This window comes from Toxotes jaculatrix, chromosome 10 (genome assembly GCF_017976425.1).
Source record: "Toxotes jaculatrix isolate fToxJac2 chromosome 10, fToxJac2.pri, whole genome shotgun sequence".
NCBI classification, from domain to species: Eukaryota; Metazoa; Chordata; class Actinopteri; family Toxotidae; genus Toxotes; species Toxotes jaculatrix.
This window is the reverse complement of record NC_054403.1, coordinates 20,319,855-20,333,568: the sequence shown is the minus strand read 5'-3', so window position 1 is coordinate 20,333,568 and position 13,714 is coordinate 20,319,855. Positions and strand designations below refer to the sequence as shown.

Here is a 13,714-nt window from a genome sequence, read left to right as displayed (position 1 = left end):
TGTTTGATCCAAAATTACAGAATATAGTTATTAAGCAAATCTAGAGGATGCAGTAAATCAGTAAAGTCTGTATTTGCAATGCTTTTGTTATGAGTACAATGGAGGACTTGTGTTGTTCGTCTCTCTCTCTTAAATGTTGTTAAATGGGAACTTGAGCAGGGACTCAATATGTAAAATATGTCATGGAGTTTTAGCCTGTCTACAAATTTCCCATCCAGTGCAGAGTGTTCTTAAACAAAAAGACTCCAAAGAGTCTGTTGCACACTTGCCACTTGACATTTCCACATTTTTTTCCATGCCTGCACCCTTTTGGTATTTTGGTAACCTGCAGTGCATCTAAGTAGGCGGTTAGGTGCAGCAGGGGGTGTGTGATTGGCAATTGAGCAATCTGCTGCATTTATGGTCAAGAGGGTCTTGTGTGAGGGTCAGACCCAGCTGCCCTCATGAACTATTTTCTTTGTTATTTGACAGATGTGCATCCAAATAAACCTCTCCACAATCATGCAGTGTTTTTATGTATATTATGAATATTTATATATGTGTATTTATGTATATTATGGTAGATTTATTCATGGCAGAATAGAATAGAATTGCATTTCTTATGTCATTTGAACAACTATAAGGCAAGGCAATCTAACTGAGATACAAATCAGTATCTTATTAGTTAGCTTATTGGCATCTTGTTTAAAAGAACTGCTGCTCATTGTGTGTATATAGTGGTAGTTTTCCACCATAAGACAAAAATAATCTGAAAGTGGCGAGACAATCATTCTGCAGCAACATTTATGTTTCAAAACTGAGCCACTGATTAGGTCCCTGATGGCCATACCAGCACTCAGTTGCTCCAATCTTTAAATTTTGGGAAAATTATCTTTAGTTACCTGATGCTATACAGAACACTGCCATCTTGGAAAATCCGCAGCAGCTTGTTATCAGTGGTGACCTCGTGGAAATTGGCTCCTTTCTCGTTTGCAAAGAATAAATCAGGTTTCCAGATAGAGTCCAACATGGATGGATCCAGATCAAGGGAGTCATCTGGGTATTCGCTGTATGCCAGACGAGGGTCATTCCATTTTTGCCGTAGAAAGACATTGAGCCTGTAGTCCTGTGGAAGAACTCAGGATAGTTAATGGAAAATATGGAGAACTTAGAAGTGAACTATTCTGCTGTAGTGATTTGTTTCTGGGAGGTCTGATATTGGTCATTACTTTTGAGTCACCACATTTAGATGGAGTATCACTTAAAATTTTAGATATGCAACATTACAGTTTTTTTTATATGAAAGGACAGAATCCCCCATTCCCAGAAAATAGACTATAATGTATATGTTTCCACTGTGCCCAGTTTCATTAACAGGTAACATGAATGTAGTCACATGCAAATAAAACTAACAAAAATTTTAGTGTTTAATATTAATGGGTGAGACACCCCTCGTTGACCATATTTGTCAGATTGCAGCCATGTGCTGTTGGTTAACAGAAGACAAACCAAGGACAAGTACTGAACACAATCACTCCTGCCTGCAGCCAGAATACATGAGTAATTCAATTAGAATTCTAATCTTTGCAATTAATACAGAATTCATCTTTGGCCACTGTAGATTGTTGCTTTGCTTGCTTGTTCACTTCATTTGTCAGAATAAAAAGTAGTGCTTCACCAGCACATTCAACGACATCATTAGTGTTGTCGCTCCCTGGGCTAACCTGACCAGAGGTCTGGCCTTCTGGGCCTCCCTTGGACGGACACCCTTAAACAGTTCACTGCTCTATTGTGCTGACCCAGCAGTTATGACACATAAGTGCAGACTTGAGGGCAGCCATTTTTCCCTGAACCCCTCGTCCTCTCTTCCCTCCCCCCTTTTCATTCATTTTCTCAATTTTTCATTTTAATTGCAGAGTGGACAGTTCATTATCAGTATGTCAGTGACCCACTGGTCTCTGAAGGTTGCACTGTTATGCTCCAGGAAACACAGAAATGAGGGAATGGCTTTAGCACTGAGTGGATTAGCAAAGTAGTTGGTGGGGAAAGAAGGGGGATGGAGTGCTTCAAGATTTTTTGTAAAAGAAAGATTTTTAAGCGTAACAATGTTGCTTTTAAGAAAACACATTTGCATTTCCCTATGTGCAACATTTGAAATTAAGGTATTCTTACCATTGTAGTTTCTGTGATGGACCCAAAGCTGTTGATGAAAATATTACAGGTGACATTCACAGGTGGACCTGAGGGAAGAAAAAACAGACTGAATTTCACATCTTTCACTACAGATGGGATTTATGAGATCACGCTGCTCTCTGCATTAAACCAAATACCAATTATAATGTATACCCCCCGAGGCTCCTTAAAATTTACAGCACTTCTCCATTACTTTTCAAAATGTTGCTACAGTGTAAATTATACCAGCTCCAGTTCTGCCTACTCTTTAAAGTCACAAGAAAAATGTCAGTTTTTTTTCTTTTTTTTTTAGTCAAAAAAAATAATCTAATTTACTGAAACCAAGCTCAACAAATATTCTATTTGTTGAGAAAAATTCTGTAGCAAAAAATAGATGATGCTGGGATTGTTAAAGCTAAGAGCAAGGAAGGTTACAGATGTGTCTGCCCACATTTTTGCAGTGTCTGAGGAAATTATTAGTGTGCAACTGTGTCACCAAATTATGTTTATATGCAAAAGCAAATACATGAAACATCACTCGAAATGTTTTTTTTAAATCAATATGAGGAAATGTTTTTGCAAAAACATTTGCAAATAAGCGTTCCTAACCGCAGAATTATTCCTCAAATCAAAGTAAGACAGAGAATAGTAATAATTGAAATTACAAGAGCCAATGATACGGACATTTTTATGTTTATGTATATATATATTTTTGACATTGTTAAGTGTCAGGCTATGAAAATCCCTGCTTAAATCAAACCAGACACAGGACTCGAGATGAGGACCCTGGCCTCTGGTGTTAAAAATCCTGTGCTTTGTATGCACATCATCAACTTTTACCACTTCCCCATGACTTGCATGTGGTACAAAAATGTAGCACTTCCAGTACTGGATCATAGCAAGTGAACATAATCCTGGCAGTAGTTATTTTTCCTTCAAAACATAACTGTCAAAGCAATTTCATGGTATATAAATATAATATTCTAGGAGACAGTGTGCTTATACAGCATGGTAAAGTATTGTCCTTAAATTAAGTCAATATCAAATAGCTGTCATCACAAAGGTTTAATTAAATGTTGAACTAAAAGTACTCTTTGAAAACAGACAGGGTGAAAACGAGGACAAGCTGATGATGATATATATATGTACTGAAGGGCTGGAAGCTTCAGAATCATACTATAGTTTTTGACAGAACACCATTAAGCACATACACATGAGAATGGTCAGCTGTTTAGCTTTCACAGCACAGAACCACTGCTCTTTGTTTTGTTTTCTAGTGCTTGTGCTTTCCACTGGATTTTCTTGAGGGCTACTGTGATTGTTTGCCTTGGCATGTACTGTACCTTTGAAGTTGGGTCTGATGCGGGCATCATATCCTGACGTTCTCCCCATGAGCTTGTCCAGGAAGTCAGAAGGCGACAGCTGTGGTCCTGCCCTGCTGGGGGGCTTTATCTCCTCCTTACAGGAGCTCAGTCTGACATTACCCAGGGAGAGTGGGAGAGAGAGAGAGAGAGGGGGGGGGGGGGGGGGGGGGCAAAGACAAAGAGGAAGAAAAGAAAGAAGATTTGAGAAATAACAGAGGAGGACTGTGTATATGTATGAGAAGTAGCAGTGGGGGTGGTGGTGGGGAAAAAAAATAATGAGAATCCAACAGAATGAGAAGCCAACAGCTATCAGCAAGTCAGTCATCAGCAAAAAATACCCAGCGGTGGATGGGGAAATGAGGGTGAAAAATGACGACTGAATGGCTTGCCTCAGCTGGCAACTAAAAGCTTATCTATTTCACATCATGTCTGAGACTTATCGTGGTTGTTAGGCTCTGACTAGAGAGAAGCAAAACAGAAGCAGAGGTAAAAATCATCCCTCTCCTGTGCTTCCTGCTGCTTGTGGCTTAGCAGGGGTAAGACTTGACAGATTGATGGCTCAATTGTAATGCTATGAATGTCACAGCAGGGAGAGGAAGAAGTTGATACAAGCTCCAGTGAGGCTCAGGCAGCCACTGACAGGAATAACCAACAGGCCAGAGAGAAAGTAAAGAGAGGACGGGAGACTCCGACAATATTAAAGAAGAAGCAAAGAAAGACAGAAGAAAACATGTAAGGAAATAAGGAAATCTCTCTTTAAGCCAGGAAACCCTGGTTTGTTATGGATCTTACTTCTTACTGGCGCCTGCTGTGGTACAGCTGATTGCGCCCCATGCTTTGATACAATTGTTAACAGTTCACGATCTGTCATGATCTGAAACTCTGGAGTACAGATGGTGGGTTCAATCCCCTCCGAGGCACAGCTTTGCTGAGGCCCTGTGCTCTCATGAGTGTGTGTGGAGCCAGTCACTGATCCACCAATCTTATGGCCTCTTAGCTGTACTTAGAGTCACATAAACTGCATTGTCAGGGGCTACAGGATCTGGGAATTTGTGGAGGATATTTCTGGGACTTCAAGTGTAAAGCTGAGCTGATCCTGAGAGATCTTCCATTTGTAATAATGTAGAGTACAATTAGAAATTATTTAGAAATTAAGCTACAGCGATTGCTATCACTGTGACTCTTTCACAGTGTTATATTACTAAACTATTGTTTAATATGCTGTTTCATGTTACACTGAGATATCCCAAGATGGGTCTCAGGGCTCACCAGCTAATCACACACTATTACCCTCAGAGGAACTGGCAATGCCATGGGATATTATCAGTGGTGCTGCCCTTATTTCCTGGATCCACTTAAGACATCCACTTCCCTGCTAGTACAACTACTCAGGCTGAGTAATTTTCTCCACAGAATATACTAGCATATAAACCTTTTTCAGAGGGTCGGCTTGTTGGCCATTCCTTGTTTGCACTCCACACAGACACCTACATTTTAAGTGCCCTTCCACACCAATGATTTGTAAATGCTTCCCAGTCCACAGAGGGAAAACAGCATGCTGTCAATTCCTCAATGTTCTGAACTGACAATGTTGTCTTACGATGTGTGAATGTGAATGAATGCATTCATCTGTATAAACCAATCAACTGGTTTATTTTGGCAATAACTGTGACTTTTCATGAGGCTAGGCTAACTGTTATGTATTTTACTCACTTCAGTTTAGGAGAGGTCTAAATTTCCAGTCACTTTTTTGATTTAGATCATTTCATTCAGTGAAGTTTTCTGACTTGCTTCACATCAGTAGTGCATTCAATCTGATGCTGGTCTTAGCTGTTTTGTTCAGTTCAGAACTAAATTAGGTCAATACAAGCACAGCTGCTTTCTTATTAAAACGTGTTTGCCACGTTTTAATATGTTTCTGACAAAGAAGATACTCACTCTGTATCATGACTGACCTGACAACAATCAGTCTCAGTCACCAGTGAGGGGAGCTCCACTGCTAAAAGTTTATTAGACCATTTACTGTGGTGTTCTTCTAAAAGGGACAACTCCTATGCTCAACCCTTACTGGTTGCATGTTTAGCTTGCTGCATTGCCATGCCAGCCCAGTGAACTATTAGCATGATAATGTACAAAGAGTTTCATGGTAACGTACGAAATTTCATAGTTTCCGTTCCTGGAGCCTCACGGTTAGTGTGGCTAAAAATAATCCCCAACCCAGCAGCTTTAGCTGATTTTCCCAGGGGAGCTGCACACATATCTCAGTCTTTCTTACATTATAAAGATGAACTCCCTCTGGTCCTCTGACTCCACTCCACTGCTTCTGGCTGAAGTCCACTCTGTAGTGTTGCTGATGTTACAGTATATTGGTACTCCTTTCATCCCATTCTCTCTCTCTCTCTCTCTCACACACACACACACACACACTCAGTTACACACACACCCAAGCACTCAGGGAGATGGATTGATGATCAGACTCCTACGCTCACACTAAGCCACTGATAGCGGTCTCTCTTGGGTTATACTTGTTTTACAAACCAACACACAAAAAAACTAAATATCCTGTTTGGTCTCAAGTGTGATTGTTTTACTGACAGGTGGTCGCAAGCATTCGGAGAAAAGTGATTGTGATGTTCAACTCTTTAATCTTCAAGAAAAATTGATAGAAGAAGAATGAGTCGCTGATGAAATAGCATGTGCTGGCAGTGATCTGTGAATGCTTTTGCTCAAGACTGGTGAAAAGTTTGATGATGTTTATTGTGTGAAAATTACAAAGGGGTTCAATACAGCCAAAGAAGTACTTGTTTTACCAAAACATAGCAAGTGTAGCCCATATGTAAAGTTTCCCTTTCCACCCCTATACTATACATCAGTGAGTCAGTGCTCTGAAGTCAAAACCATTATCCAACACATACGCTTCCACAGCAAATTCTAGTGAAATATAGCCTGGATCTGTGGAGCTGTGTATGAGTCATTTCTGCTTGTTGATGGTAATAAACACACAAGAAGCAGCAGTATGAGATTCCTGAGATGTAAAAGTTTTGTAAATTTTATGATGTTTCTTGATACTGATCAAAAACTGTGGTCCAAATGTATTTACAGTAAATGATTGGAAATGATCTTAAACTGTATCAAAATGAACATTTTGGCCTTTTTCATCGTTCTGTGACACAGAGCGGAAACAGTGTCTGATATCAGTGTTTCTTTTTTTGTGGTTCCGGGTTGATGTATGAAGCTTGCGTTTGCATTAATCTCCATTAATATCACTTTCATCTCAAATGAAAACCAATTTTTTTCCTTAATTTCTATATTTGTGAGCGCTCTTATGTTTGCAGTGGCTTCTCGAGGAAGATGTGGTAATTCCTTGCTAAGGGTAATTGTAATTGCAGACACAACTTCATCAAATTCAGGACAAACTGGCATTAATTAGCTGATACATCTTGAGATATGCATAGCAGAGGTTCAGCATTTTTCATCAGAGGCATTATAGTAGACTCTTTGTAGTGATGGCTACAGCTGAACTTCTCACTCTCAGCTGTGAGAGTAGCTGTTGGATTCTACTTTCCCTCAGGGCCTACATCACCTCCCCATAAGCTCTCATGCATTTCTAATTGGACACTTTCCTGCTGTGTATGCTGCCATCAGTGCTTGAATACTGGCTATCTTGTATCATGGAGAGGGTGAAAGGAGAAATATCTGTTTACAAGCATGTCCAAAGATTTTGATCTTTGAATTTTTGTCATGCACTTATCTGTCTGAAAATTTGCATAAACTGTGTCTGAAATCATGACACTTGATGGATGTTTTATATACAGTTCAGCCAGTCGGAAAACTGGACCCCTTCCAAAAGTGGATGTCCTTATTGACAAACAATATATTGTGTTGGCTGTGTGTGTGTGTGCGTGCGTGCGTGTGTGTGTGTCAATTGTTTTGGGATGTTGTCTTTTGAGGTTAATGCACTGTAGAACATTCACTCTTAAAATTATATCTACAGCTCCTATTGACTATTAACCCTGTGAGACCTGAACTATGAAAGAATGGTCAGAAAATTCTAATTTTTCAGATATGAACTCTTTATTTGTCCCTTTGACAAAATGTAAAAAAAAATAATTAAAAAAATAAATTCTAAGTATATTTTATATTTTATACACCGATTTTCTGCTCGATATAACTACTAACTGTAATTATAAAACTGAGTAATACAACGTTTTAAGGACAAACTAACTATTCATTTAAAAAATATTGTAAGTGTTTCAAAGAAATTCTCACCATAAACCATGAAATGATCAACTTTCTTGACCCTGAGAAACACAAATGTGTGCTAGTGCGAGGCAGCCATTTTGAAAGAAAGAAAAAACACATGTCAAAACATTTGGAAAGTGAGGAGTGTCCACCAGGAGTTAGTATACGAGCATAAGAGTTCATCTAAAAGGGTTAAATGCAAAGTTTATGCTTGATGGTGATGCAATGAGTCCCAGAAATGTGGGTATCATATATGATACGTACGGGCTCACAGGGTTAAACTACAAGTGTAACTGCAAGTGGCTCCACAAAACCCTTCAAAACTAAATTATGTGGTTCTTTGTCTGAATGATTCAATTATTAAGATGCTCTTTGCTGACATTTAACGACCTTTTACTTCCCCCTACATCCCTTTCATTTGAGCATCCGTGCCAGACTCCTGTCGAGAATGCATAACAACTCTTTATTCCCTTCCAATACTGAGCAAGTTTTTGGCTGTCACTCTCCTGTTAACAAGGGACTTTTTTTGGCTTTTTAACACAAAGTTGAGTCAAAGATAAAATTCTGTTGTATACACACTCTTCAAAGTATTAGAACAAGAGAGCTGGTTATAAAAATGCCACATTTAAACACAACTTCACAACTGCTCAGAAATGATTTAGTGTCTTTGAAATTTCAGGATGCCAGCCAGTGTCACTGTGCATCTTTATTGCTCTTATTAACATTTTATGTCCACTTCAATTCTTGATTCTCTACAAGGAGAAGGCTAAATAGGCATAAACATGGCTTTAATCTTAGGATCCTTCCCAGATATTGACATATAAAGTAACTGCAGACTTAAAGATTCAGTACTTCTACTCTGAATGGAGTTTCTATGGCAGTTATTAATCATCCTGTGCTCCCTTAAACTAAAGATAGTGTTGGCCACAGCTGTGAGAAGGAAACACTGTTATGACAAACCTGTCAGGACTGTGCTGTCAGCAGATCAACCATGGGAAGCCACTGTATGTGCAATTAATCTGAACAGCAAGTCGGCTTGTGATCACCGTTCCACCCCACCTGGCCTTAAACAAAAATTTCAGTCAGCCATTAATTTTAATCAAAGTATGTGTACACATGACCAATGGTTCAAGAAAACAGCATGTAGTCATTTTCTGCAAACATGGACAAATGGGCCAGTGTTGGCCATGGTTGCTTTGTTTTCCAATTTTTCACACAGAAAACTGCTCCCTCAGCAATGGCCAGCTTTGTCAATAATCACGGCGGCAAACATTTGTTTGTAAAACTGCAGGGGGTTAATCTAAAATAATTATGTTAAGAGCCCTAATCAGGCTAGGTCCAGACACAGTGTAAATGTCTTCAGCCCTGTAAGAACTCAATTTTCAATGACAACATTTATTTTTTCTTTTTTAACATTCACTTACTTACTACTCTATCTATGCATGGCTACAGCGTGGTGAAAGGTAGGGGATGGTCATGGTTTTGACAAATAGACTGTGAGGGTATGCTTAATTCAGCAACCCCTGAAAATATTGTTTTTGCTCCTGCAGTCTAACTTCTTACCTTGCTGAAGGGATGTCCAAGTGTACTTTATTGCTTCACCATCCTGACCTCCACACCCTTGCTTTCTGCTTTACAATAGGCACACTGCTTCATACATTGGCACTGGATTATAACTGTGACGTGTGGAATTGTCCACAATGAATGTAATAGCTGTGATACCGGGCTGTTCCAGATTGTTGCAGCCAGTGTTTAAGATCCATTCTGATTTCCAGTTATGATATAAAGACACAAAGTAGGTCAATGAACCTTATAAACCAGTTTTAATGGTTGACCATTTACAAGCTTCTACAGTCGATAATACCTACAAATAATGTGGGGCAGCAGATATAGAGAAATGGTCCTCATTCACAGCATCGTTTACATACAAGGAATATATAACCATAAACAGTAAAAGAAGCTGTAGCTGTAATTCTGTATACAGCACATATGGTTCAGATGTATGAGGACATAAATGGACTGTGGAGAGGGGGTTATGGTAACCAAGAGACCGATGTTTGTTTACATCTGCAAAATTCACTGCTTCCTCTTATTTTCTTAAAAATAAGATTAAGCATGCCTTTAGATATATGTTGATATACATTAAACTGGTTGATTGGTTTTCACTTAATGAAGTATGAAGCATTTTTGTCAGTAAGTTATTCTTGCTTAGTATAACTTTAACCTTGTTCAGATTTGGAAGTAACCGATCAAAATTACCTCTAATTAGATGGGATGGGATTCTGCTCATGGAGTGCAAACATATTCTGTTAATTGCTTTTTCATTAGAAAGCTGGTGATCAGAAAAGCACATCATTTCGCAGTATGGCTGTTCTCTGATTTCCAACAAGGAAGCACTGGGGGATATCAGGGCCATTAGACATCCATGCATGAACATACCAACTTTTTATTGCCATTAGCATAATGGGGAAGAGAACAAAACTGCTCTCTTCGCCTGTTGAAACACATTGCTCTAATTTCCTACATGTCAAATTGCCCTTGACATCCACTTGAGCCTTAGGCACTGCTCTCACAGAAGAGCTCTCACTGTGAGGTTGAATGCAGGCCTTTTGAACAATCAACACAACTCTCAATCCCACAATATGAATTGACTCATGCCAGTGACGGGCCTTTTATCAAAATACATCCAACCACGACATGCTTTATGGTAAGACAATGACACGTCGTTTTTTTGTCTTAAATGACCTGCGTAGGCCTTGTCTTCACACTACTGTATATGATGGCTTATGACTACTGCTGTCCCCTTTTGATCAATAGGCTCATTGGGGAATGGGATTAGGAGCACACTGCAATTTACCCTTGGAAATTCATCTTCAGTGACATGACCACTGCCACTCCTGCACAGTGACACCTCTAGGTATGGAAACAGATATAGACAGAGCTTTCAGTAGTTAAAAGCTCCTCACTGAAACTGGCTAACATCAACCAGTAAACCATATTTGGCTCTCCAAGGAAAAGTGGAGACATGGATTACAACTTGAGAACAAACCACAGAGACCAAAATGAAAGCAGTTAGATTTAACTCAGTGACACGATACACACTGACACAAACTTTCTGCATGTCAACAGTAAGCCAGAGTTCAGTAGGACTGAGGTGGAATGAAAAATTGTGTGCAGATTAAGCATTCAGTACAGAGGTTCCATTTGCAAGGGAGATTACTAGAAATTGTTCCACTGGGTTTATGATGTCGTGGGAGAAACCTACAGGGGATACATGCATATTCTATGTAGATAAAATAGAAGATGGATGGATTTGAAATGACTTCTGAATTTTGCAGACAGTTCATTTTTTTCTTATGACCTCTATCTGTAGAGCAATATCTGTCATTATGCAGGGAGGAGGTTGACGAGCAAAAGACTAGGTCCTCTTTGACATTGTTACCCACTTATATACAGACTACAGTAAAATAAGACGATGAGCTGCATTGTTTTACTGCATTTGTTGCAGGATAAAGCTGGCAAAATTCTATATTTTTGCTTTTGTCAGTAAACACCATGAAAAGACCCAAAACCAATAATGCATTTGCCTGTCACTGAATACTTTGACTTACATGTCTTGTATGTAAAACTTAAGTAATATATCAGAAATACATACTTTTATTTAAAAAAAAAAAAATGTAATAAAACAGCTTTGGCAAGTGAGGGCAATAGAAACAATAGAGGTCCAATCATCACACAACTTTTAAAACAACTCTGTTGTATGTGTTCAGGGAAGTGAAAGGAATGAATGAATATAATATAGTGTACATTATATTGCTCCAGCAACTGTATGATTATTTTTATACACCTCAGCATATGTTTTCATACAAGGGGTTATACACCCGAAAGAAGAACAAAGATGGTTGGTGGATTTAGTGTACTTTAAACAGTGGCAGTGGACTCATTCCCACCAGATATTGTGGTGTTTACAGACTTGCTTTTAGTTCCATCCCTATCTTTGAACTATTTCTATTCTCCACAGTATTATCTTTGATCTTTTGTTTTGTAGTAAAGCATAATTAGTTCAGCCATGAGCCAATGCTAATGGTAGAATATCCTTCTTGTTAAAGAATATTTGGCTGTCTCAATGCAAACCCCGGGGTTTAATGATTTAGATTAATCCATGCTAACCCAGAGTAAATCGTAACTCTGTGCCATCGCTCATGCGTACTAATTTGTAATGCAATCTTTAATGTTGAGGGAGTGAGGCTTGACATCTCTGGAGTACCCAGCAGAAATCATGTTTCCAGGCTTGTGCCACAGTAATGACAAGGGCACAATGAACTGCGGCTTGATGACAGATTTGTTCATGATGGCCTGTTTCTACTGCACCGCACTACTACACAACTCCAACTACCACCCCAGGCTTTTCCCATGCAGCCTTAAGTAATCTTCAGCACTCTAATACATTCTAGTCTAGTGACTTAAAATTCATGTTTGTGTGAAATATAATATACTTTTCTTTGTGATTAATTCTTTTATCTCTTGGGTTTCTGAACACTGTGCGATTAAAACTGAGGAAAACAGTTCTACACTTTCTCCAAATCATAATTTCTGCATCAGAATGCCATGGCAGAATGAATTGTTCAGACCACACACATTATCTAGCAAATATTCTTTTTTGAGTTCATCTCAGAAAATATTTTACTGTTGGCAGAGGTGAATTGTTCAGCGATTCTGGCGTTCATAACCAATGCTAGACTGACAATAATTGCAGAGGGATAAACACAGCGGGGCATCATTTTAGCTCTGGCTGGAACTCACTCAGGATGAACTTTATTGACACAATCCCACTGACAGCCCAGAGACTTTAAAGGTCAGTCCCAGCCCATCTTATTGGCTGTTACCACTGTCCATCATATAGTGCCTGCATTAACGCCTTACCCATTGGCTTTGCCTATGTCACAATACAAAATACAGATTCATTTTTCACAACTGAGAGCACATCATTCCAAAACGTTAGCACTTACGTTTAAACTTGGGAACATAAGGAACAGAATTTTTCTGATGTACCCTTTTGCTCTTCTATATACCCATTATGCCTCACACAAGGACAATGCAGAAAATACACTGATGCCACCCAGTGCGACTTTAGAACTCAAACTCCCAGCAGAGCAACATGGGGAAGTTGAGAAAGGTTAAATTTGCATGCATGGGAGCAACAACCAACCATGAATCACTTAGTTGCTTTCTACTCCACTAAACTGGTAAACAACTGGGTGAAACACTGATTGTTCCAGTCAACAGCTTCCAAATTATTTACCTTTAACAAGCTACTGGGATTTGAATAAGAACAACAATGCATGGATAAACAGTCAGGGAGTGAACTTCATTGTGCGCTGTTATGGTGGCAACAGGTGACAATACGGTGGGAACAAAGAGTTGTTGTGGTTTATTGCTTGGTTTTACTTGATAGCAAACCATATAATAGCCCTGGAAGAGGGACCCTTCTTATGTTTTTTTATTTATTTCTCTTTCAAATGTTCACATCATCAAATGTATACTCTTAGATAAAACCTAAAGTCATCATTGACATTTGAATCAGTGGTGACTCAACTAAACTCACTTCATCAACAGCCCCCTTTCCAACTAACCATTAGCATTAAACTTAGTAGGAAAAGTATGTATATAATTGTATATGAAGCATTTACCTCGTCCTGGCTCCCCCCAAAGCTAAATCAAACAAAAGGTTTCCAACAGTGGTTAAATGGCAAGCTCTGTGATAAACTTGAGGAACTGACCTTTCCCCCCAAGGGAGATGAATCTAACATAGAACATCCTCAGACTCACCCATCCTCCAGATATCTTTCCAAGCCTCTCTGTATTCAGGCCACCTTTTCCACGTCTAAGATCTGATATCAGCGCGGATTGCCTCCTGTCAGTCTATGTGAAACAGAGTTAGCAGCATTTCTGATAGA

General features: G+C 39.1%; 1 protein-coding gene across 1 annotated transcript in view; it reads right to left on the bottom strand.

Annotated features, from left to right (window-relative positions):
- glra4a (glycine receptor, alpha 4a) overlaps nt 1-13,714 on the bottom strand; it is a 41,572-nt gene that overhangs the window by 12,826 nt on the left and 15,032 nt on the right. The window contains 3 exon segments of the mRNA XM_041048092.1: nt 882-1,105; nt 2,152-2,219; nt 3,495-3,625. Of these exon segments, the coding sequence (XP_040904026.1) occupies nt 882-1,105; nt 2,152-2,219; nt 3,495-3,625 (423 nt within the window).